At 41.4% G+C, this 25,845-nt stretch overlaps 1 protein-coding gene across 8 annotated transcripts in view; it reads left to right on the plus strand.

Annotated features, from left to right (window-relative positions):
- The first annotated feature begins 12,407 nt into the window (after positions 1 to 12,407).
- The window catches only part of KIAA1841 (KIAA1841 ortholog), a 70,827-nt gene continuing 57,389 nt past the window's right edge, over positions 12,408 to 25,845 (plus strand). For 4 of the 8 annotated variants that reach the window (XR_004033299.1, XR_004033300.1, XM_030827491.1 and 1 more), the window contains exons 1-6: positions 12,409 to 12,565; positions 15,367 to 15,503; positions 16,858 to 17,016; positions 18,068 to 18,254; positions 19,906 to 19,999; positions 23,631 to 23,869. Coding sequence is in view for 6 of the 8 variants with exons in the window: in XM_030827491.1 (XP_030683351.1) it covers positions 16,867 to 17,016; positions 18,068 to 18,254; positions 19,906 to 19,999; positions 23,631 to 23,869 (670 nt within the window). In the remaining 2 variants the exon portion in view is untranslated. Of the gene's footprint in view, positions 12,566 to 15,366; positions 15,504 to 16,857; positions 17,017 to 18,067; positions 18,255 to 19,905; positions 20,000 to 23,630; positions 23,870 to 25,845 lie in introns of all 8 variants that reach the window. The other 4 variants (XM_030827492.1, XM_030827494.1, XM_030827490.1 and 1 more) reach the window with 4 other exon arrangements.

A 25,845-nucleotide genomic window follows, 5' to 3' on the forward strand; every position in this document is an offset into this window, starting at 1 on the left:
AATCACTTAACCTGGGAGGCAGAGTTTGCAGTGAGCCAAGATCGTGCCATTGCACTCCAGCCTGGGTGATGAGCAAAACTCCATCTCAAAAAATAGAACTGTGCTTGTGTTCTGTTTTACCTTAAGAGTTTTTATTCATCTCCCTCCTGCAATTTCATACTCTACGCTCCCTATTTAATATTTGTCCTTCCAAGCCATCTCTCATGTTTTGGATATAGTTTCTTGAAAACCATATAATATTTATATGTTTAAATTTTTTACATAAATGATATTGTGGCATAAATTTTATTCTCCTAACTTTCATAAAATATTAGGTTTTTAAGACCTATCCATATTACTTATATAATGTGCTTTTTTTTTTTTTTTTTTGAGACAGCGTCTCACTCTGTCGCCCAGGCTGGAGTGCGGTGACGTGATCTCAACTCACTGCAAGCTCCGCCTCCCGGGTTCACGCCATTCTCCTGCCTCAGCCTCCCGAGTAGCTGGGACTACAGGTGCCCACCAGCACGCCCAGCTAATTTTTTGTATTTTTAGTAGAGACTGGGTTTCACTGTGTTAGCCAGGATGGCCTCAATCTCCTGACCTTGTGATCCGCCTGTCTCGGCCTCCCAAAGTGCTGCGATTACAAGCGTGAGCCACCACGCCTGGCCTATAATGTGCTTTTGACCAGTGCATATTATTCTATTGTATTCATATACCAAAGCTTGTCTTTTCCTCTAGTCACAAATACTTACATTTTTCCCAGCCATTTCCACTTCTGCAAGCTTGTACATGTCTTCCTATGAAGGAAGAATGCCCTTTCAGGAAACCTGCCCTTTCATTTCTTTGCTATATATGTCCTAGAGTAGAAAGGCTGGGGTTTGAAGTATATGCATATTTAATTCTTGCTGGATCGTTCTCAGTAATGGTTGTCCCAGTTTTCCTTTCCATAAGCAAGACCTGAGGGTTTCATTTTCTCTTCATTTTCAGTAGCACTTGATATTTTCTGATTTTTGCTATCTGACGTGTATAAAATTGTATTTTTTCTTAATCTGCATTACCTGATTACTGATGAAGGTGAGTATTTGCTTTTTAGTCATTCCGATTTTCCATTCTGTGGATGGTCTGTACTTATAATTTGTCTCTTTTCTATTAAGTTTTTCTTTCTTGCTGATTACAGTATAGTATATACAGTGTGTACATGTGTGTATATATATACACATATGTGTATGTGTGTGTGTGTGTGTGTGTATATATATATATATATATATATATATATATAATTTTTTTTTTTTTGAGACAAGGTCTGGCTCTCTCACCCAGGCTGGAGTGCAGTGGTGTGATCTCACCTCACTGCAACCTGTACCTCCTGAGTTCAAACCATCCTCCCACCTCAGCCTCCCAAGTAGCTGGGACTAAAGGCACGTACCACCACACTTGGCTAATTTTTGTGTTTTTTTGTAGAGATGGGATTTCTCCATGTTGCCTAAGCTGGTCTCAAACTCGTGAGCTCAAGAGATCTGCCTGCCTCTGTGCCCCCAAAGTGGTGGGATTACAGGTGTGAGCCACTGCTCCCAGCCAAGAAATTCTTTATATGTAGATACTATTTTCTTGTCAAGTTCAGATGTTGGAAATAACTTGCCATTTGTTCATTCTTGTCTTTGTTGTTTTTCATATAATAGAAATCCCCCCCAGTGGTTTATGTTTTTTATGTCTTTATTTTGTTTTGTTTTGTTTTTGAGATGGAGTTTCCCTCTTGTTGCCCAGGCTGGAGTGCAATGGCACAATCTTGGCTCACTGTAACCTCCACCTCCCGGGTTCAAGCAATTCTCCTGCCTCAGCCTCCTGAGTAGCTGGAACTACAGGCATATGCCACCACACCCAGCTAAATTTTTGTGTATTTTTAGTAGAGACAGGATTTCGCCATGTTGGCCAGACTGGTCTTGAACTCCTGACCTCAGATGATCTGCCCACCTTGGCCTCCCAAAGTGCTGGGATTACAGGTGTGAGCCACCGCACCCAGCCATAGGTCTTGTTCTTCTATCAGTTTTATAGTTTTACCATTTACATTTAGGTCTTAAATTTAATTGGAATTAATTTTTGGATATAGTATGAGGTATGAATTCAACTTTTTCTCCATCTAGTCATTAAAAGGAAAAGGTTAACAAAACCCCTTCTCTTGCTCTGGGGAAAAATGATATTGGGTTTACTTTCTGTTTAGCACTGTTTCCTTGGTAACCTACAAAGTTAAGATAAATATGGAAAGTCAACTCTTTACCAGGCAGCCTTTTTTGTTTGTTTTAACTGTAAAAAGACAAAACACAAATGTTGATTCATCTGAGTAGGATATGAAACCGGTAACCAAGCTTGTTCCTAGTTGTAGGGACCTGGAACCTAACCTTGAGGGTTTTTTACAAGATAGTGCTCCCTATCACACATGAGGCTTACCTAAGGAGGATGCCTCCTCTACATGCCAGTTGTTTAGTGTGCTATATCTTTCTGCCAACCTAAGTGACCTTGGTGCCAAGTTATATTCTTTTGGGTTTTCCGAGTGAATGTCTGCAGAACATGCCAAGTAGGATTGCAGTCAGTTTTTCTAACACCATCTACTACATAATCCGTATCATCTCATTTCATTACATTCCAAGTTCTATAAGCATGAAACTGGGGCTCTCTGTTTTGTTGGTATGTGTCAGTTTCTTTCCCAGTACAACATTGTCTTTTTTATTTTTTTGAGACAGAATCTCGCTCTGTCTCCCAGGATGGGGTGCAGTGGCATGATCTTGGCTCACTGCAACCTCTGCCTCACAGGTTCAAGCGATTCTCCTGCTTCAGCCCCCCAAGTAGCTGGGACTACAGGCGAGCGCCACCATGTTTGGCTAAGTTTTGTATTTTTTTAGTTGAGATGGGGGTTTCACCATGTTGGCCAGGCTGGTCTCGAACTCCTGACCTCAAATGATCTTCCCACCTCAGCCTCCCAAAGTGCTGAGATTACAGGTATGAGCCATTGCACCTGGCATGTCCTTCCCTCACAGTCCTTATACTTCTCTTTTGTTGATTTGGCCAAGTTGTCAGTCTATATTTAACACTAACTGGTAGCAGGTTTTTTTTATCTTATTTCTGCTTTAGATTCTAAAGTTGCTGTATTAACTCGTGATGTTTGCTGTGAGTTTTATGCCAGTCTTTATCGAAAGCTTTTCTTTTTTTTTTCTCTCTCTCTCTCTCTCTCTTTTTTGTTTTTGAGATGAGTCTCGCACTGTCACCCAGGCTGGAGTGCAGTGGCACAATCTTGGCTCACTACAAGCTCCGCCTCCCGGGTTCATGCCATTCTCCTGCCTCAGCCTCCCGAGTAGCTGGGACTACAGGCGCCCACCACTACATCTGGCTAATTTTTTGTATTTTTTAGTAGAGACAGTTTCACGGTGTTAGCCAGGATGGTCTCAATCTCCTGACCTTGTGATCCATCCACCTCGGCCTTTCAAAGTGCTGGGATTACAGGCATGAGCCACCGTGCCCGGCCAAAAGCTTTTCTCTTTTATAGCTAATTTAAATCTGCATTAGCGGGGCCAGGTGCAATGGCTCACACATGTAATCCCAGAACTTTGGGAGGCCAAGGCAAGCAGATAATTTCAGCTCAGGAGTTCTAGACCCGCCTGGGCAATGTGGTGAAACCCCATCTCTACAAAAAAAATAAAATTAACCAGGCATGGTGGCACATACCTGTGTGGCACGCGCCTGTAGTCCCAGCTACTTGGGAGGCTGAGGAGAGGATTGCTTGAGCCCAGGAAGTTGAGGATGCAGTGAACCGTGATCACACCACTGCACTTCAGCCTGGATGACAGAACGAGACCCTGTCTCAAAGAAATAAAATATAAAAGAAATATTCATTTGTCTAGATGGTTTTTAGTTTCTCACCTTTAGTAATACGGTAGATGACATTGATTTTTCTGATATTAAACCTTTGTATTCTTACTTGATACAATTTTTAAGGAAATTATTTTATTAAATATTAAAAAGGGTAACATGCAGAAACCTAGCTGTATACACAAAAGGCAATAGTACCACTATTTGGTGAGGTGTGCTAGGTGACGATAACCTGAAAAGAGGCACTAGGTCATAAGACTGGCTTCAGTTCCTCTGAGAATTTACAAGAGCCTTTTCTGGGGAGGTCATTGGGCAAGGCCCTAAGCAAATTCTGAGAAACATTGGGTTATCCATAATTAGTGTATTTTGAAAGGTGTAGTGGCTACTGGAGCACACCTGTCTAGGATTAACTCCACAGAGGACTTGCTTCTGCCTCTACTGGCAGTGTGGGAGTACCACCATTCTGGAACCACTTCAGTCCTCCCTTGAAGGTTGTGTGTAAGAATGGGAAATCATGAACAGCTTTTGCCAACTCTACTTAGTGGCCCAGTGCTCAATGTCCTGACAGCTAGGCCATTATGGGCATCCACCCTCAGGGCACTCAAACCCCCTCTCTTCTCCCTGCAGTTTCCCAGATCACTGGTTTTGATTGATTTGGGGTCCCCTCTCCCCACTTCTATGAGACCAGCAGTACTTTAATGTGTCCCAGCCAGGATCTTCCTTGTTCACCAAGAAAGTTTCCCATGTAGCCCACCACACCAGAAGTAGAAGTTCCTCCAGATTCCAGACTCTAATAGCCAGTTATTACAAAGGAAATCAATAATACCTAGTGGCTTTGTTTCTTTGGGATGTTTGGTTTTTTAACTATTAAGAATATTTACTTTAGGCCGGGCGCGGTGGCTCACACCTGTAATCCCAGCACTTTGGGAGGCCAAGGTGGGCAGATCACGAGGTCAGGAGATCGAGACCATCCTGGCTAACACGGTGAAACCCCGTCTCTACTAAAAATACAAAAAAAATTAGCTGGGCGTGGTGGCGGGCACCTGTAGTCCCAGCTACTCGGGAGGCTGAGGCAGGAGAATGGCGTGAACCCGGGAGGCGGAGCTGGCTGTGAGCCGAGATCGCGCCACTGCACTCCAGCCTGGGCTACAGAGCGAGACTCCATCTCAAAAAAAAAAAAAAAAAAAAAAAAATTTACTTTATACAAATTAATCGATAGTTTGAAATTAACTGGGAAATATGTCTTAATGGGATATGAGCAAGGAATGGAGGATATTAGAAAATAGAAAAGCCATAATTTCAGGAAGAAAAATGTTAGCAAACTTAATAACAAGCATGTATATTTCAACAAGTCTGTGTATTTCATCTTATTTTTCTCATTTTACCACACATCCTCATAGGGCCTTAAAGTGAGATGGGCATTTGGAAACTTCTGCTTTAAAACTTAGGAAGATTCCTAAGTGTCTTCTGACAAAAGCTGATAGATTTATAATAGTGTAGTTTTATGTATTTTTTGTAGTCTATGGTACTCTTATTTGAAATTCTTTGAAAATTGGTCATTCATGTATGATATACATGGCAGCTAAACTCATTAATTGGAAAAGCCCACTCTTTAACCATTGTCTTAATGATTAAATGTGTTTTTCCATTTGTATGTGAAAATATACAAACTTTTAAAACAATGAAAATGAGTTTCTTAATATGAATGGTAAACACATTTTCCATTTAAAACTTGTTAATATTCATTAAGTTCAAAATGGATCAAAATTTTTCATATATTTCTGAGACTGGAAAATGAAAAGATTAAGTAAGATGACTGGTAAACTAATAAAGGTTATTGTGAACACCAAATGAAGGAGTCTTTGTATTTTCCCTTTTCTAATGGTATTTTCCAGGGCGGAACATTTCACTTCTTACAACATTGTTAAATGTGGGGTGAGACCCCTGTTTGAATTCCAGTTCTGTCACTTCTCAGTTTTTTTTCTTTTTTTAAATTGAGACAGGGTCTGGCTGTGTCGTCTAGGCTGGAATGCACTGGTTCACTGCAACCTCTGCCTCCTGAGCTCAAGCCATCCTCCCACCTCAGCCTCCGAAGTAGCTGGGACTACAGACACACACCCCCACATCTAGCTAAGTTTTTTTTTTTTTTTGTATTTTTTGTAGAGATAGGGTTTTGCCATGTTGCCAGGCTGGTCTCAAACTCCTGAGCTCAAGCAATCCACCCACCTCACCCTCCTGAAGTGCTGGGATTACAGGTGTGAGCCACCCTGCCCAGCCTATAGTTTCCTTAGAGAATTTAACCTGTGTATCTCAGTTTCTTCATCTGTAAAATGGGGATAATAATCATACCTACTTGATTAAGTTGTTGAGAGGAGTAAACAATGCTGTGTACTGTGCACTTAGACCACCTGGCATATAGTAAGGGCTCAATATAAACTCTTGTTAAAAGTGATAAGCACTTTTTAATAACCATATTAACAAGATGCAGTTTTCAATCAGGAGCTATCTTTAAAGACTAAAGCCCTGCTAAGGGGATCAGGTGGAACAGTGTCTAGGAATAGGGATATTCTTGAATAGCAGCCTGTTAGAAGAATAGGAAAGTCTCTTTGGGAGGCCGAGGCAGGTGGATCACAAGGTCAGGAGATCGAGACCATCCTGGCTAACACAGTGAAACCCTGTCTCTACTAAAAATACAAAAAATTAGCCAGGCTTGGTGGCACACGCCTGTAGTCTCAGCTACTCAGGAGGCTGAGGCAGGGAAATGGTGTGAGCCCGGGAGGCGGAGCTTGCAGTGAGCCAAGATTGCGTCACTGTGCTCCAGCCTGGGCAAGAGAGCGAGACTCCATCTCAAAAAAAAAAAAAAAAAAAAAAATAGGAAAGTCTCTTTCTAGCACAGGTACTGAGAGACAAAGGGGAAAAATATTGTTCAACATTAAGCAGTCAGTAGAAGCTTGATAGGCTTGGGGAAAAAAGTCAACAGTCAAGATATTGCAGTGTTAGGTATGGAACTGCCCGACACATATTCACATAAGGGATGACACCATGTAGGACTTGTAGTCTCAACACTTGGCATCTCAATTTAGGAGAATATTATAAACAGGGGCCTCTACTTTTGGTAGTAAAAAGCTCCATGCTAGAACATAATTATCGGAGACTCTTGGAACATGAGCATGGCCTCTAACACATACCCTTTTAATTTCTTACAGACCTTGAAATAGACAAAGTTTATTGATACCTCTTACTTTTCCACATTTTGTTGTTTTGTACAACCCTATGCCTTGTCATGGAGAAAAATATGTTTAATTTTAAACCTCGTTCTCAGGTAATATTTGGTAGTAGCTGGAGTCTCAAAGGCATTTAAATTTATTTTTATTGCCTTTTATTCATAAACATTTAACCGTATTTTTTTTAGTATGAATGGGGTTCCTTTTTAGTTTCACATTTCACTGTAATTTAAAATGTTTCAAAAATGCATTCTAATGAAGTAAATAATAGAAATCTGGGTAGCATATAATCCTTGAAATTAAGCTGTTGTGTAGAGACTGCTAATTGACCACCAGTATTCACTCCCATAATTTAAAAGTGAAACTCTCCCACATTTTATTTGGCTATACAGCTTCTCAAAGTCTACATTTTCTTTTTCTTTTTTTTTGAGATGGAGTTTCACTCTTGTTGCCCAAGCTGGAGTGCAATGGCGCGATCTCGGCTCACTGCAACCTCCTTCTCCCGGGTTCAAGCGATTCTCCCACCTCGGCTTCCCAAGTAGCTGGGATTACAGGCATGCGCCACCATGCCCAGCTAATTTTGTATTTTTAGTAGAGACGGGGTTTCTCTGTTGGTCAGGCTGGTCTCGAACTCCTGACCTCAGGTGATCTGCCTGCCTCGGCCTCCCAAAGTGCTAGGATCACAGGTGTGAACCACCGTGCCCAGCCAGAGTCTGCATTTTCTAGCCACCTCATTTGTAGTTAAGTTCTAGCCAATGGGATGTAAGTGAAAGTGATGCATGTAACTTTGAGATCATGTCCTTAAAAATACTGGGGCTTGCAACAGGTATATGAAAAAATGCTCAACATCACTAATCATCAGGGAAATGCAAATTAAAGCCACAACGAGACATCATCTCATACCTGTTAAAATTGCCATAAAAAAGACAAAAGATAAGATGTTGGCGAGGGTATGGAGAAAAGGGAAGTCTTGCACATTGTTAGTGGGAATGTAAATCAGTTCAGCCATCATGGAGAACAGTTATGGAGATTCCTAAAGAAAATAAAAAATAGAACAACCATATCATCCAGCAATCCCATTACTGGGTATAAATCCAAGGGAAATGAAATCAGTAGTCAAAGAGATAGCTACATTCTTGTGTTCATTGCAGGATTATTCACAATAGCCAAGATAAGGAACCAATCTAAGTGTCCATCAATTGGTGAATGGATTAAGAAAATGTGATATATATACACAAGGGAATACTATTCACTCTTCAAAAAAGAAGGAAATCTTGTCATTTTTGGCTACATGAATGAACCTGGAGGATATTATGTTAAGTGAAATAAGCCAGGCACAGAAAGACAAATAGCACATGATCTCATATGTGGAATCTAAAAAGTTAAAGTCAGAGAGTAGAATGGCTGCTACCAGGAGATGGGGGTGGGGGGAATTGGGAGTTATTGGTCACAGCATACAAAATTTTGGAATAAAGTTCAACACATCTATTGTAGAACATGGAGGCTATAGTTAATAATAATGCAGTGCCTGTAGTCCCAGCTATTAGGAAGGCTGAGGCAGGAGGATCACTTGAGCCCAGGAGTTCAAGGCTGCAGTGACCCCTGGTCACGCCACTGCACTCCAGCCTGGCTGCAGAGTGAGACCCTGACTCCAAAAACAAACAACAATGTGTACTTGAAAATTGCTAAGAGAGATTTTAAGTGTTTTCACAAGTATGTGAGGTAATGCATATGTTAATCAGCTTGATTTAGCCATTTCACTATACATATTTTGAACAGTATGTTGTACGCCATAAATATATACAATTTTTGTCAATTTTAAAAACAGATTTTTAAAAACTACTGGAGCATGCATTTCCCTTGCCCTGCCTCTCCTTCTGTTGAGTAGGAGTGAGAATTCTGCAGCCATTTCAGACACTGAGAGACAAGTTGTCTGTCAAGTTTGACAAAGCAGCTCTGTCGGCCGTGGACCACTCACCTCTGTAATTTGAGAAATAAACTTTCATTGTGTTTAAGCCACTGTGTTTTGGGTCTTTTTATTAAAACAACTTAGACTGTACTGAAACTAATAGAGGAATAGATGAACTTCCGAACACAAAATGGTTAGACTTGGTGAAAGGGGGGAATTGGATGAAAGCCTTAGGTGAAATTGCCCATTCTGCATAAAGGGCCTCAAGGAGGAACATCTGTACAATGGGTAAGAAAGATTTTTTCCTTGGCCAAAAGTCATTGAACCTAATGAGTTGGCCATTTGGCCTTGGACAAGTCACTTAAACTTTCTCTGTATTTGAGACTTAAATTGGAAAAAATTGAAGAAGTTGGCCTCTCAAGGATCCTTTCTAGCTATCATTTCTTAAATGTGTGTTTTCCTAGAAAAGGGAATAATGAGAAAGCTTGAGACAGTAAGTATCCAAATTGATCCTGAGATGCTTACTAGTAAGTGGATCAACAACAGGAGTAGAGCAGATGTTATGGAGTGGGTCCAGTACAGTTTTATTATCTTCAATCTCTGTTTACAAACTAGCATTTGTTTGTTGAAACAGGGTCTTGCTCTGTCACTCAGGCTAGATTGCAGTGGCGTAATTGCAGCTCACTGCAGCCCCAACCTCCCAGGCTCAAATGATTCTCCTGCTTCAGCCTCCCGAGTAACCGGGACTACAGGCACATGCCACCACACCTGGTTAATTTTTGTATTTTCTGTAGCGACCACGTTGTCCAGGCTAGCAAACTGGTTAACTGACTTACTGTCTTTTTGTTGAACCTTGCTAAAAGCAAGGTAGCCAACACAAACTCACATTCTGGCCTTTTCTAGATGCTTTCCTCAGAGCTATATATGGGCTTGATCTGTCTTCCGAGTTAATATGGGTGACATTTTTCCCCAATACATTTGGGAACAGTCACTAGCCTTCTGGCCTGCAATGTGTTTCCACCTGCTAACCAATGCCATATATATCTTAGATCTTTGTTATGGTAGGTAGCACACCACTTTCAGGGACCAACTTTCTCTTCTAGGGAACACACTAAGCCACTGTAACAAAGAGACTAAAAAATACAGTAGTTAAGATAAACATTTTTCTCTCATGTAACAGACCAGAGTACTCTGCTTCAGAAGGTAATTCAGGGCCCAGATTCCTTCTATATTGTGCTCTACAGTCCCTTATGTGTTATTCTTTGTCGTTTTTGAGATGGAGTCTCTCTCTGTGGCCCAGGCTGGAGTGCAGTGGCACCATCTCGGTTCACTGCAACTCTGCCTCTTGGGTTAAAGTGATTTTCCGCCATCAGCCTCGGAGTAGCTGGTATTACAGGCACCCGCCACCACACCTGGCTAATATTTGTATTTTTAGTAGACATGAGGTTTCACCAGGCTGGTCTCGAACTCCTAACCTCAAGTGATCCTCCTGCCTCAGCCTCCCAAAATTCTGGGATTACAGCGTGAGCTAACTATGCCCAGCCCCTTATGCATTATTCTTGTTTTCATGGTTGTAAAGTACCACCATCACAACTAAGTACCAGCCTATATGAAAGAAGAAAGAGGGGAAGTAGAGGGCAAGCAGTTTCTCTTTAAGAATTTACCTGGCTGGGGCTGGATATGGTGGCTCACACCTGTAATCCCAGCACTTTGGGAGGCCGAGGTGGGCAGATCACCTGAGGTCAGGAGTTCAAGACCAGCCTGGCTAACATGGTGAAAACCCATTTCTACTAAAAATACAAAAATTAGCTGGGCGTGGTGGCGTACACCTGTAATCCCAGCTACTCGGGAGGCTGAGGCAGGAGAATCGCTTGAACCAGGGAGGCGGAGGTTGCAGTGAGCCAAGATCACGCCATTGCACTCCAGCCTGGGTGACAAGACCAAAAGTCCGTCTTGAAAAAAAAAAAAAAAAATTTACCTGGCCGGGTGTGGTGGCTCACGCCTGTAATCCCAGCACTTTGGGAGGCCGATGCAGGCAGATCACCTGAGGTCAGGAGTTCAAGACCAACATGGTGAAACCCCGTCTCTACTAAAAATACAAAAAATTAGCTGGACATGGTGGCACGCGCCTGTAATCCCAGCTACTTAGGAGGCTGTGGTAGGAGAATCGCTTGAAGGGAGGTGGAGGTTGCAGTGAGCCCAGATGGTGCCACTGCACTCCAGCCTGGGCAACAGAGCGAGATTCCGTCTCAAAAAAATAAAAAAAGAATTTACCTAACCTAACCTAACATCTTATGATGCAACACTTGCCTAACTTTATTTTTATTTTTATTTTTTGACAGGGTCTCACTCTGTTGCCCAGCTTGGAGTGCAGTGGTGCAAACATAGCTCATTGGGGCCACCACGCCCAGCTAACTTAAAAAAAAAAACAACTGTTTTTTTTTTTTATAGAGACAGGGTCTCACTTTGTTGTTCAGGCTGTGCTCAAGCAATCCTCTCGTCTTGGTCTCCCTAAATGCTGGGATTATGGGATTACAGGTGTGAGCCACCGCACCCAGCCACTTTAATGTCTTTGTGGAACAAAAATCGTAAAAGATCTGCAGAAAGTCACAGGATGATACAATTGGTAAAAACTCCTGACATTCTGAACGGTGAACCACTTAATCTCTACTTAATCATCAGATCTCATAGTAATTATTCATTTGGGTAAGGCTTTACTTTTTCTATTCTTTCTAATCCTAACATTTAATTTTGGTTCTCAGAACAGACCAAGTGGAAATTAGATAGAAATGTTGACATGTAGCAGTTACCCTACAATATTGAGCCGTTTGCATTTTACTAGATGCCCAATAGTAGTATTCTTCACAATAACACACCACACACACACACACACACACACACACACACACCCTATTAATGTATGAAAACCGAATTTGTAATCCAGAGCTATTAAATTTTTAAAGAGCTACCTCCTGGTAAAGACACTTCAGGTCCTTACCTAAAGACCTTGGTCTAAAAGATACTTTCGGTGTCCCTCATCATGAGATCTTCCCGTTCTACCTAAGCGGTGTACCAAATGATCTGCACCAAGAACAATTTCATCCATTCTTTAATCACGGTTCTTTTATCTCCTACATATCCCCCTTTCTTCTGGAGTCAGGGTTGGTCACCTAAGATCAGGCTCCTAGGATCTGGTTGCTAAGAGACAAGACGCTGGGAGGGTGGGGACGCTGCACTGCGACAAGCCTGGGAGTGTATGCCAGACGAGGAAGGAGAAGGAGCAGGCAAGGCAAGGCGACAGTCAGCCGCCGCCGCCGGTCCGGCTCCCTCCCGCCCAGCAGGGGCTCGGCGCTCATTGGCTCCGCCGCTGCGGCGCTGGCCCGCGATTGGCCGGGCGGCGTCGGCTCGGCGGCTCCCCCACGTCTCGGCGCTAGTCTCCGTAGCCGCCTGCAAGCGGGCGGGGGTGGGGTGTGAGGCGCAGCGGACGGGGTTGCGGGCTCGGTAGCAGTAGCTTCAGGGCGCGAGCGCGGGCGGTGCTGGCTACTGCAGGTAACAGAGGCGCTGCGAGGGCAGCCGCGGCCCTGTGGAGGTGAGCGAGACGCCGAGGGGGCTCGGGTGCCCACCGCGGGGCGGGAAGTGCGGCATGGGGCGGTACCGCCCACAGCCAGCCGGCTCCAGCCGCGGCTTCCCACCCTCGGCGGCCGGGCGGGGTCCCACTCGCCCAAACGCCCCCGAACGCCCCAGTGCACAGCGCTCAGGCGGCCGCGCCTCGAGGAGACAGCTGGCCCGCGTCCCGTCACCCGCCCGGTCCATGTCTCTGCAGACCGGCCCGGCCGCGCCCGGGGCCTCTGCCCCGCCTCGCCCCGCGGCCCGGCGCCTTTGTCCGCTCTGCGCCCCTGGAGTTTCTGTGCCTCCACGGGCGGGAGCGGGGCGCGAAGGTCTGGGGGTGCCCCGAGGACGCGCCGCGTAGTGAGCCTCCGGGCCCAAGGTTTGACGGGCTTTGACCTCATCCCGGGTCTGGGATGTGATTTTACTTTCTCCTCCAGCTGCCGCCGATTTCCTGTGTGTGCAGAAGTCAGGAAGCCTGGGTACAAGGCTTCTTCGCGGTCCAGGATGACTCGGTGCTACCGCCGCCCTCTGTTAGGCCAGAGGCCTTTGACCTGCCTGCCTGCCTGCCCCACGGGGCCCCCTCTCTTCCCATCTTTCCATTGCCTAAGGAAAAACGTCTCTGCCTCCAAGAGCTTTTTTTTCTATTTGAAATAAGAAAAAAAAATATCAGATTGCTGTTGTAGACCTCTATCCAGTGTGGAAGTGACTTAGACTAGTCTTATTAATACATATGTATTAAATACACAAACCAAGAGAAGGGGGTCGGGGAGGCGAGGGGAAGTATGTTCTTAAAAAATGAAGTCTGTTAAACATATTGGATTTTTATTTTTGGTAAATAACGTATTTTACCTTAAATATTGTCAAGATTTTGATATTTTATGAATGGGAGTGGGTTTCATAGTAATTTGAACTTGGAGCTTTTTGTCACCGTTTTTGATAAATTTATGCTTTCCAGAATGAGGTGCACTATAACAGCCATTTCGAGATAATTTATGTTTTATTAAGGATTATCCATCAATGCTATGCCTTTTATACTTAAATTCAGACTGATTTCTTGGATATTCATTTAACCAGAATTAATGCTGGGGAGTCTTCCCTTGCCCAGTACAGTTGTATAAAGAGAAGGTCAACAGAAAAACTTTTTTTCACATTTGGATAATTTAAAGTACTCTTAAACATGTATAGCATAAATTAGTATCACATTTGAAATATAAGCTTCTAAGTGTTTGACATAGGTAATATTTTTGAAATTTTAAATGAATCTTTTTGGAAGTGAAGAGAAATGAGCTCTCAGGGAAGATCCTTGCCGTGAATTCCATTTTAGATTGTTTTCTACCAAGGCCCAAACAAATTATAATAAAACGCCCTGGCCGGGTGCAGTGGCTCACGCCTGTAATCCCACCACTTTGGGAGGCTGAGACGGGCGGATCACGAGGTCAGGAGATCGAGGCTATCCTGGCTAACATGGTGAAACCCTGTCTGTACTAAAAATACACAAACCAAGAGAAGGGGGTCGGGGAGGCGAGGGGAAGTATTAGCTGGGCGTGGTGGTGCGTGCCTGTAGTCCCAGCTGCTCGGGAGGCTGAGGCAGGAGAATCGCTTGAACCTGGGAGGCAGAGGTTGCAGTGAGCCGAGATCGCGCCACTGCACTCTGGCCTGATGAGAGAGGGAGCGCCACTCCGTCTGAACAACAAGAACAACAACGCACTATGTGCTCTAACATGCCTCCCAAATTGTGTGGTATGAAAAGTGATGCAAGTACTAGGCAAACAAGTAGAGATAGGTGCTTTGTTCTCTAGAGAGAAACCAAGTCTTTTAAGGATTCAAAACTAAATTGATTAATCCAGCAGGACATGATCCCCATCCATCTTCGCACATCCCCATCTATATTTAAATGTTTAAATGAGTTGTGGACCTGCAGTTCGGAGTAAGTTCCAAAGGATACATTAAATGTCTCTTAAGGTTTTGTGACCTTCTCATTAATTCAGTAAACATTTTGGCAGTATCTGCCTTGCTGGTCACACTTTTGGGGAATCAAAGATAGAAGGCCCAGCCCATCAAAGAAATCATAATCCAGCGAGTTAAAGAGAGAAATAAACAGAAATTTCTCAGGGCCCTTCCAAGGTTCTTCCAAGACTTTTTTCAAGCCTTCTTTCCCCATGTTTTCATCAAACTCAGCCTGGGACATGCAAAAGGGCATTACTTTTCAGATTCACTCACTTTTTCATCTGACTTTGAGATGACCAACTCTTTAAAAAACAATTCTGTAAAATTTGTTTTCAACTGGGCACAAGGCAGTGCTTTACAGTTATTAAACTAATTCTTGGAAATTTTTGTGCCAATAATGGCCAAGGTAGAGAGGAGAAAAATAATAGTAATAAATTATTTATTTTATGAGCACCTTTTGTATGCCAGACAGTGTGCAGGTGCTTTATACATAATATTATTTAATCCTCACAGTAACTCCAAAGGTTAGGTATTATTTTCCTTACAGTATAGCTGAGACCATTGGCGCCATAGGTTGCACTGCTAGAAGTGGTAAAGCTGGGTAAGAATCTGTAGCTGACTCTTTCTACTCATTTTGTTGGTGGCATACTTCATTAGAATGTTATTGTCTCTCCTTTTATCTGTCACATTAATCTTTTTGAATCTGTTTAATCTGAGGATCTCTGGAGTGGTAGTGCTGCTACACACATTATGTAGTCCTCTTTGCCAGGTAGCACCTTCGATATATCCTCAGAAGTACGTAAGCTAGCTACTATTATTATCTTTGTTTTACAGATGAGGAAATTGAGGCACAGGGATTAACTAATCTGAACCAGATAATGCCATAAGTAGTAGAACTGGGATGCAAACTTGGGCAGTCTGACTCCAGAGTCTGCACACTTAACCACCCCATTATTCTGGCCTTCAACAAGGTACATCTTTTGTTGGTAGGAAGCTGTGATTTTAGTGTGCTAAATGTTTTTCTGTTTTTATTTCCTTTTAATGTTCATTCAAATACATGTAGGGTAACTTCATGTTGTCTACCAGCTGATGTCCTCTACCAGTGTCTTATGTAAACAATGACATAGTACTAATTATAATTAACATTTATTGAGAGTGTACCACATTCGCAACCCGTGCTGTGTTTTAAATATTTCACATGACCCTCAGCACAATCTAAATACTAGTATTTATGCAGCATCTCATTTGTGAGATAATTTTATCATCTTCACAGTGCTTTCACAAAATAATCCCTTTATTTCTTTCCACGCTGTCAGTCAGAGGTATTACCATCACATACTTTTGTTGCTGCATTTCAGCAAGGTTCGATAACTTGCCTTGGCTAGCAGGTGGTGGAGCCAAAACTCAAATCGGAGCCTCGGACTCCTGTGTATGCTGCCTTTTCCATTGTACTGATCTGTCAGTGAATCTCTGCTTTGTACTCTTGTCCTAAAATAGATCATTTTTGTCCATAGGAACAGTTTATATTTGGAGATTGTATTCCCAACCCAGAATCCAGTGTCAGCTGAATCATAGATATAACTAGTCAAAACTTTTCTCATTATTTTCATCTGTAAATTAATGTTTCAACTTTAGATGCAGTGCCTGGCACATAGTGATGGCTCAGTAAATGTTTGTATAAAGTAAGAAGTATCTCGTACACATTGATGTAAAAGAGTTCCTCGAATGTTTTATGTTTGAATGCATAGTTTCTTTTTCTATTTGATATCGTAACCCTCTCCCCACACCTCACAAACAGAAGCTTTCAAAATTACTTAATTGAATAATTACTAACTTCAAAATATATTAGTCTCTGTCCCTACTGACCCTAAACCATTATTTCCAATCTGCTGTCTTAGCCCGTACTATACCTCTTGTGTGGAATGGAAAGAGCATGGATTTGAGAATCATTTTTACTTGGGTTTGAATCCTTGCTCTGCCTCTTCTTAGCTCTGTGATCGTGTAAAAATTACTTAACATCTCTGAACCTCATCTTGTAAAATTGGGGACTGTCTCTAAAGAAAAAAAGATAAAAAATATTTTATGCTTTTTATCATATATTTATTCATCTCTTCATCTTTTTATACATCCATTTATCAATGCATAATATTCAAATCCTTTTTTGTGAAGAGATTTAGGCTGTACTATGTTTATTTTAGGTCAGTTTTATTTTTCCTTTACATGGTAGCAGATAATTCTTAGGAATGAATTATAACTGATCTGTAATGTTCTGAAAACATTTGGATTTCAGATTTAAGTGAAGCTTTTTGTCTTGCCTATCCCTAGTTCCAAAAGATGAGTCGTGGATATTCAGAAAACAACAATTTCCTGAACAATAATAACCAAATGGTATTGGACATGATCCTTTATCCATTAATTGGAATCCCTCAGACTATCAACTGGGAAACTATAGCAAGGCTCGTGCCTGGATTAACACCGAAAGAGGTAAATAACGGTCCCCCCAGAATATCTCCTGAAAATGTTCAGAAAAGGTCATCAATTTAAAGAAACACCGAGAGAGAGAAAAATATTTGAGTTTTACATATTCAAATGCATGTATTAACACTGAATAGACATCTATATAATTTGACTAGATGCAAATTACATAAATTTTATGTGTATTATATATTTTATATATATATATTTGTTGTTGTTTTTGTTTTTTTGAGGCAGGATCTCTCACTCTGTCATCCCAGGCTGGAGTACAGTGGTGCCATCATGGCTCACTGCAGCCTCAACCTTCGAAGCTTAAGTGATCTTCCCACCTCAGCATCTCACAGTCTCTCTCAGAGTCTCACTATGTTGCCCAGGCTGGTCTTGAACTCCTGGCCTCAAGCGATCTTTCTGCCACTGCCTCCCAAAGTGCTGAGATTACAGGCATGATCCACCATACCCAGCCTGTTCTTCCTTGTTTTACAAGAGCATAAATATATATGCCTTTGAGTTAAAGCACATTAAAACTCTACCCTGAATTTTAAAATATAAAAATAGAAGTTAGAGGCTTTTGCATAGTGAAATGTGTACAAATATTCTAGATGTTACTCTACAGGTTACTATTCGCTTACAAAAAGTAGTTGTTGAAAAATATCTTCAAATAGAAAGCAAGAAAATATCTTCTCAATTTTTTATTTAAAAAATTCCCAAACCACTGGGCACGGTGGCTCACGCCTGTAATCCCAGCACTTTGGGAAGCCGAGGCAGGCAGATCACGAGGTCAGGAGTTCAAGACCAGCCTGACCAACATAGTGAAACCCCGTCTGTAGTAAAAATCCAAAAAGTTTGTCGGGCGTGGTAGCAGGCACCTGCAATCCCAGCTACTCAGGAGGCTGAGGCAGGAGAATCACTTGAACCTGGGAGGCGGAGGTTGCAGTGTGCCAAGATCACGCCACTGCACTCCAGCCTAGGCGACAATGTGAGACTCCATCTCAAAAAAAAAAAAAAAAAAAAAAAAAAAAAATTCCCAAACCTCTATTTCTTTCATTTTATATTATGACAGTGTGCAAAAAGGTTTGATGAATTGAAGAGCAGTGGAAGCTCACCTGTTGACAACCAGTATAATTCCCTAATGGCTGCTGGAGAGAGTCCTGTTGAGACTTTAGCCACATATATCAAATCTTCACTTCTTGACATACATGGAGAATTTCAGGAGACTCCAGTTGGACATGATGCAGTTTCCAAAACAGGTAAGGTTTTAAACTAAAATGTAGTACTTGTCCTTATGATAATTCTGCAGAATATTATATATTCCAGTCAAATTTTCTTTCTTTGTTTAAAGGCTAATATAAACATTAATAGAGAAATGTATTCATATTTGTATCTTCCTGAATTTTGTTGTTTTTTCTTTTTGAGACAAGGTCTTGTTCTGTTGCCCAGGCTGGAGTACAGTGGCACCATGTCAGCTCACTGCAACCTCCATCTCCCAGGCTCAAGAGATCCTCCTGCCTCAGCCTCCTGAGTAGCTGGGACTAGAGACGTGCACCACCATGTTTGGCTAATTTTTGTATTTTTTGTAGAGACAAGGTTTTGCTGTGTTGCCCAGGCTGGTCTGGAACTCCTGAGCTCAGGCCATCCGTCCGCCTCAGCCTCCCAAAGTGCTGGGATTACAGACGTGAGCTACTGCACCTGGCCTCAATTTTTAAAATTATGTTTATCTTTGCTATTTTTTAAAAAAGTTTTAGGGACAGATGCAGTGGCTCACACCTGTAATCCCAGTACTTTAGGAGGCCAAGGTGGAAGGATCACTTGAGGCCAGGAGTTCAAGACCAACCTGGGCAACATAGCAAGACCCTGTCTGTACAAAAAAATAAAAAATAAAAATTAGCTGGGTGTGATGGTGCACACCTGTGATCCTAGCTACTTGGAAGGCTGAGGTAAGAGGCTTGCTTACGCCCAGGAGGTCAAGGTTACAGTTAGCTTTGATCAAGCCACTGCACTTCAGCCTAGGTGTCTGAGCAAGACACTGTCTGTAAAACAATTTAAACATTAAAAAAAATAAATTTTTAAATGTTAAAATATAGGTCAAATACAATCACCAAAAAACCCACTTTACTGTATCAAAATGTTCTACTCTAATCTAGTGGCCCAGTTAATTTCATGTATTTTTTTTAACTATGAATATTCTTTTACTTTATTTTAGAGGGATTTGCCCTGTGCCCTTTACTTAATATTCCTTTTTCCTGAGAGACTCTTGCTTGTCTCTCATGTTACTTTTTTTTTTTTTTTTTTACAGCTACTCTTTTTGTTTTTGGAGATGGAGGTTGCACTGTGTTGCTCAGGCTGGTCTTGAACTCCTGAGCTCAAGCAATCCTCCTGCCACAGCCTCCTGAGCAGCTGGAACTACACGTACATGCTACTGTGCTGAGCCTACAGCCACTCTTTATTATAGTCAACAAGAGCTTCAACTGACACAGTAGTGGGGTAAAAGATGTTTTCTGCAATTACTTTGGAAATAATAACTGGTTTTAGAAATCCTCTGAGTGTAGCGAGTTATTTTAATCTCAGCAGCGGTAGAGTATTGATGTAAAAATTTGCTTCAGAAAGAGAAAACTATGCTGTTGGCATTTGAACATTTGATCCCTGTTTGTACACACCACATTAGTATTTTTTGAAATCCTTATTCTAACATTAGCGATTTGTGATTCATTTTTTGTACTGTTTCTTCCATAGATCTTTAGAAATACTAAAGGAAAATGCCACCCTGATAAGTACCATCTTTTAGCCTTGGAAACCATGCATTTACAGTATTACCATTCAATAAATAAAAACCCATTCTCAGCTAGAAACACTAACCCCCACCTTTTTTTTTTTTTGTATGTGTTTGTTTCTGTACTTAAGGAAGACATAGTATAGCTTCCACAAGGAATTGTTCTTCAGAAAGTGAAAATTGTACTACTCATAATGGTGGAGAAATGACTGAAGAATCTGAAGGGTAGGCGGCTGGTTGTTTGCTAGATAAGATTTAATATTAATATCAACTTCATAAAATATATGATTGGTGGTTACCATAAGGTAGGAATTTCATATTGCATAATTGCTGAAACTACTGGAATCAGCTTAGTTCATGTGTTGAACTGACCTAAACATTACTTATTCATGTTATTATTTATAAATTGGATACAGTTTTCTATTTAAAGATTTTTATTTTCATATTTATAAATATTAGAAGTAATATCTCTTAACACAAAACTTTTAAAAGTAAATTTTAATACCCAAGGAAAAAAACTCTATGCCATTAATTCTCCAACTTTACTAAAGAAATTGGATGGGCCGGGCGCGGTGGCCCACGCCTGTAATCCCAGCACTTTGGGAGGCCGAGGCGGGCGGATCACGAGGTCAGGAGATCGAGACCATCCTGGCTAACACAGTGAAACCCCATCTCTACTAAAAATACAAAAAATTAGCCGGGCGAGATGGTAGGCGCCTGTAGTCCCAGCTACTCGGGAGGCTGAGGCAGGAGAATGGCATGAACCCCGGGGGGCGGAGCCTGCAGTGAGCCGAGATGGCGCCACTGCACTCCAGCCTGGGCGACAGCGAGACTCTGTCTCAATAAAAAAAAAAAAAAAAAAAGAAATTGGATGGGTATTTTAGGACTATTTGAACATAATTACTCATTATAGAAAAGTTTAAAATTAAAATGTCTTTCAGTGTATTGCAAGTTTTGATAGTTTTGTATTGTTTTGCCTATTTTTACAATAAACTGAATATTGTTAAGTGTTCACTTTGATGAGTTTTGAAAAATGGATATACCATATAACCATCACCCAAATCAAGACACAGTATATTTTTATTTCTGAAAGTTACTTTGTATACTTACTTTTCATGGATTTTTATGAAAATCTTACTTTTTATAGATTTTCAAGAACTGCTTGCTTTATATATAATTCATATATCATAAAATGAACCCTTTGAAAAAGCTCTGGAGGTTGATGATTGTGCTGATTGCACAACAGTGTGAATATACTTAATGCCACTGAACTTAAAAGTGGTTAAAGTGGTAAATTTTACTTTATGTATATTTAACCACAGTTTTAAAAATTCACCCTTTTAAAGTGTGTAGTTGTTATTTTTAGTTTATTGACACCGTCTTGGAGGTTTTCTTTTGAGACAAAGTCTCACTCTGTCACCCAAGCTGGAGGGCAATGGCTCCATCTCGGCTCTCTGCAACTTCTGCCTCCTAGGCTCAGGCAATTCTCATGCCTCAGCCACCTGCGTAACTGGGACTACATGTGTGTGCCACTGTGCCCATTTTTGTATTTTTAGTAGAGATGGACTTTCGCCATGGTGGCCAGCCTGGTCTTGAACTCCTGGCCTCAAGTGATCCGCCTGCCTCAGCCTCCCAAAGTGCTGGGATTACAGGTGTGATCCACTGCGCCTGGCCGTATTCACACAGATTTTTAACTGATTGGTTGGTTTGTGTGACACAAAAATTTGCCAAAAATTTTTTACTGAAATAATCTTTTATACTGTAGTCTAAAAAACTATGGAAACTTTATGTTTCATTACGTCAGTTATTACCTGTTTATATTTGACCATAAGTTCTTTGGAAGAGCAATTTTGTGAAAATTTGTTTAAATTCTTTTGACTTTGGTAGAGCATTGATTATAATCCTTTTTCTGGTAGCCCAATTTTATTTAATTCTTTTTTTTATTTTAGAGACGTGGTCTCACTGTGTTGCCCAGTCTGGTCCTGAACTCCTGGGCTCAAGCAGTCCTCCCACTGCAGACTCCCAAGGTGCTGGGGTTACAGTTGTGAGCCACTGTGCCTGGCCCTTCAATAATGTACTTTTTTTGTATCAGAAATATGTGAATTAAACACACAATTCAATTAAATTCATGTTGTAGGACAGTGTGTCTCTCTCTATTCTCTTCCTTTTGTAATGACATGAAGACAGATGTAGATCACACTGATGTTTCTTTTTGAGGTGATACAATTTTTTGTTGTTGTTTTTGAGACAGAGTCTCACTCTGTTGCCCAGGATGGTGTGCAGTGATGTTACCACGACTCACTGGAGCTTGACCTCCCTGGGCTCAGGTGATCCTCCCACTTGAGCCTCCTGAGTAGCTGGGACCACGGGCGTGCACCACCATGCTGGCTAACTTTTAAAATTTTTCTGTAGAGATAGGGTTTCACCAGGTTACCCAGGCTGGTCTGAAACTCCTGGGCTCACGCAGTCCTTCTGCCTTGGCCTCCCAAAGTGCTGGGATTGCAGGCGTCAGCCCCCAGCCGACGTAATTTTCAAAGAAAGTAAATTCAAGGAGATTATAATTTTTGAAGCAGACTCTCTGATGTGTCATTTAAACTTGTGCTTAAATTATGTTTAAATATGGAAATAAGTACATTGTAGTCTTAGGAATATTTTTAACTACATTTATTAATTTATATTTGATGTATTTATATTTTATGTATGTGAATGCCTAGAAGCAAACTTTTTTGCTGTTAAAAATAACAAAGCCATGCTAGTTTTTCATTTGATTCTTTAGTGAAGAATTATAGCTATTTTTCCTTTTTAAAAAAAATCTGAAAATTTTAGTATTTAATGATAATCTCTCTCCCACACCCATAACCATGTAAAAGTGCTGTTTTATGTTCCTCACAGGAATTAGAGTGTGTTGCTTAATTTTTCTTTGTGAAATGGTATTATTTTTATAAACTTTATTTATTTATTTGTTTATTTAGAGACGGAGTCTCGCTCTGTCGCCCAGTCTGGAGTGCAGTGGAGCCATCTCGGCTCACTGCAACCTCTGCCTCCCGAGTTCACACCATTCTCCTGCCTCAGCCTCCCAGGTATCTGGGACTGCAGGTGCGTGCCACCACGCCCAGCTAATTTTTTGTGTTTTTAGTAGAGACGGGGTTTCACCATGTTAGCCAGGATGGTCTCGATCTCCTGACCTTGTGATCCACCCACCTCGGCCTCCCAAAGTGCTGGGATTACAGGTGTGAACCACCACGTGTGGCCATAAACTTTATTTTTAATGTACAACTTGAAAATTAAATTTCAAGGCTGGGCACGGCGGCTCATGCCTGTAATCCCAGCACTTTGGGAGGCCGAGGCAGGCGGATCATGAGGTCAGAAGATCGAGACCATCCTGGCTAACACGGTGAAACCCCATCTCTACTAAAAATACGAAAAAAAAAAAAAATTAGCTGGGCGCCATGGTGAGTGCCTGTAGTCCCAGCTACTCGGGAGGCTAAGGCAGGGGAATGGCATGAACCCGGGAGGCGAGATCGCGCCACTGCAGTCCAGCCTGGGCGACAGAGTGAGACTCTGTCTCAAAAAAAAAAAAAAAAAAAAGAAAAGAAAAATTTCAAACTGTGTAAATTATTAGTCCTGTAGTAACAATATTTTGTTTTATTACATCAGTAATTTGCTAAAATTGGTCATAATCTAAGATATGATCAGGCTAGCAAGACACTTGAAAAATGTCAAGACCCTATAAAACTGATTTGTGGTCAGAATTTTCAAAAACATCTTGTTCTCTTCCCTTCACTAAATGTCAGTATTCTTGGCTCCTTTTCTAAAAGTCTAATAATTTCATTTTTGTGTAACATTTTTTATGAAGGCCAAACATGGTGATCCATGTGTGTGATGAAGCAAAAAACTTGAAAGAAGATTTTACTTGCCCGCGAGATCTTTTGATATCAGAAATGAAGTACTTTGCTGAATATTTATCTATGGATGCCCAGCGCTGGGAAGAGGTGGACATTTCAGTTCATTGTGACGTTCACATTTTCAACTGGTTGATAAAATATGTTAAAAGGAACACTAAGGAGAATAAAGATTGTGAGATGCCCACTTTAGGTAAAAAACAATCTGTTGCTTATTTTGTAGTGAAATTTGTGTGTCACCTGGTAGTTTCTTCAGGCCAAAAGTGAAATATGGAAAATGTTTGGACACCAGTGTTTATGCTCATATTAGTAACAGCCTTTTAGGAAACTGATAACCTCATCTTTTTTAGTAAATTATAGTAAATTTATGGCAAATGAACAGATCTCTAGATCAGCAGTTCCCAACATATGGTATATGGACCAGTGGGATACTAGGGACCCTTTTAGAGGGTCTACAAAGTCAAAACAGTTTGCATAATAATACCAAGATGTCACTTGACTTTCTCACTGTGTTACTCAGATGGTACAAAAGCAATAGTGGGTAAAACTGTTGAAGCTTTAGACAAGGTCAAGGCAGGGGCACCAAACTGTACTAGCAGTACATAGTTACATAGTTAATAAGAAAAAGAAAAGAAAGAAATCCAGTTTCACTTAAGAATGTCCTTGGTAAGGCAGCAAAAATTACTAATTTTATTAAATCTTGACCATTGAGTATACATATCTTTACTGTGATGAAATGGAAAGTCCACTCCTACTGCACAGCAACACATGATTCTCTTGAGGAAAAGCACTTGTGGGATTGTTTTCAGTCCTGAGGTAAATTAGCTGCTCTTTTAAAAATTGAAAACCATTTTTACTTGAGAGAACAACTGACAGAGAAATAATGGTAATTCAGACTTAGGTGTTTGGCAGACATTTTCTTGAAAATGAGCTGCTCAGTTAAAGAAAGCTGAAAGCATTTGTGACCTGCTGTCAGTGACAAAATTCAAGGTTTCGAGTGAGAATTACAGTTTCGGAAAACTTACCTGCTTCCATGTGCTTGACAGAAGGCTTCTCAATACTTGACTTTTCTGATGAGATTGGTGGTCATATTCATGAATGTGATTTTTAAATATATTGTACAATGAAGTATTTCAACATTTGGAATATCTGTATAACTCATTGAGCCAACATTTTGCAAATGACCAATGCATTTTATTTTCAAAAAGTCATGCATGGGTGAAAGATTCATGCAAAGTGCAAGATAAATAGAGAATTTTGTTGTTAACCGAGTCAGAAAAGTTCACTGATACAGTTCAGATACATTGCAATTAACCTTTAAGAAACTACCATTTGTCAAGTTTGGTGTAGGCTACCCACAAATTGAATGCAGAAACAGATATGAGAATCCAGTTGTCTTCTGTTAAGTCAGACATTGAAGAGATTTGCAAAAAATATCAAACAGTGCTGCTCTTCACTCTATTTTTTTTTTTTTTTTGAGACAGAGTCCACTCCTGTCACCCAGGCTGGAGTGCAATGGCGCGATCTCAGCTCACAGCAACCTCCGCCTCCCGGGTTCAAGCGATTCTCCTGCCTCAGCCTCCCGAGTAGCTGGGATTACAGGCGCATGCCACCACGCCCTGCTAATTTTTGTATTTTTAGTAGAGACAAGGTTTTGCCTTGTTTGTCAGGCTGGTCTCGAACTCCTGACCTCAGGTGATCTGCCCACCTCAGCCTCCCGAAGTGCTGAGATAACAGGCGTGAGCCACAGCGCCCAGCCTAATATTTTTCATTTTAGAAAGGGTAGTTATTTTAGGCAGGTCATGGTGGCTCACACTGGTAGTCCCAGCACTTTGAGAGGCTGAGGTGGGTGGATCACTTGAGGCCAGGAGTTGGAGACCAGCCTGGCCAACATGGCAAAACCCCGTCTCTACTGAAAATACAAAAATTAGCCGGGCGTGGTGGCACGCACCTGTAATCCCAGCTACTTGGGAGGGTGAGGCATGAGAATTGCTTGAGCCCATGAGGCAGAGGCTGCAGTGAGCCTAAATTGCACCACCGCATTCCAGCCTGGGTGACAGAGTGAGACCGTTTCTAAAAAAAAAAAAAGAAAAGAAAACATAGTTATTTTAATAAAAATATGTTAACATGTAATAGGTTTTTTGTTCTTTGTAAATGAATTCATATTTT

The sequence above is a fragment of the Nomascus leucogenys genome, chromosome 14 (genome assembly GCF_006542625.1).
Source record: "Nomascus leucogenys isolate Asia chromosome 14, Asia_NLE_v1, whole genome shotgun sequence".
NCBI classification, from domain to species: Eukaryota; Metazoa; Chordata; class Mammalia; order Primates; family Hylobatidae; genus Nomascus; species Nomascus leucogenys.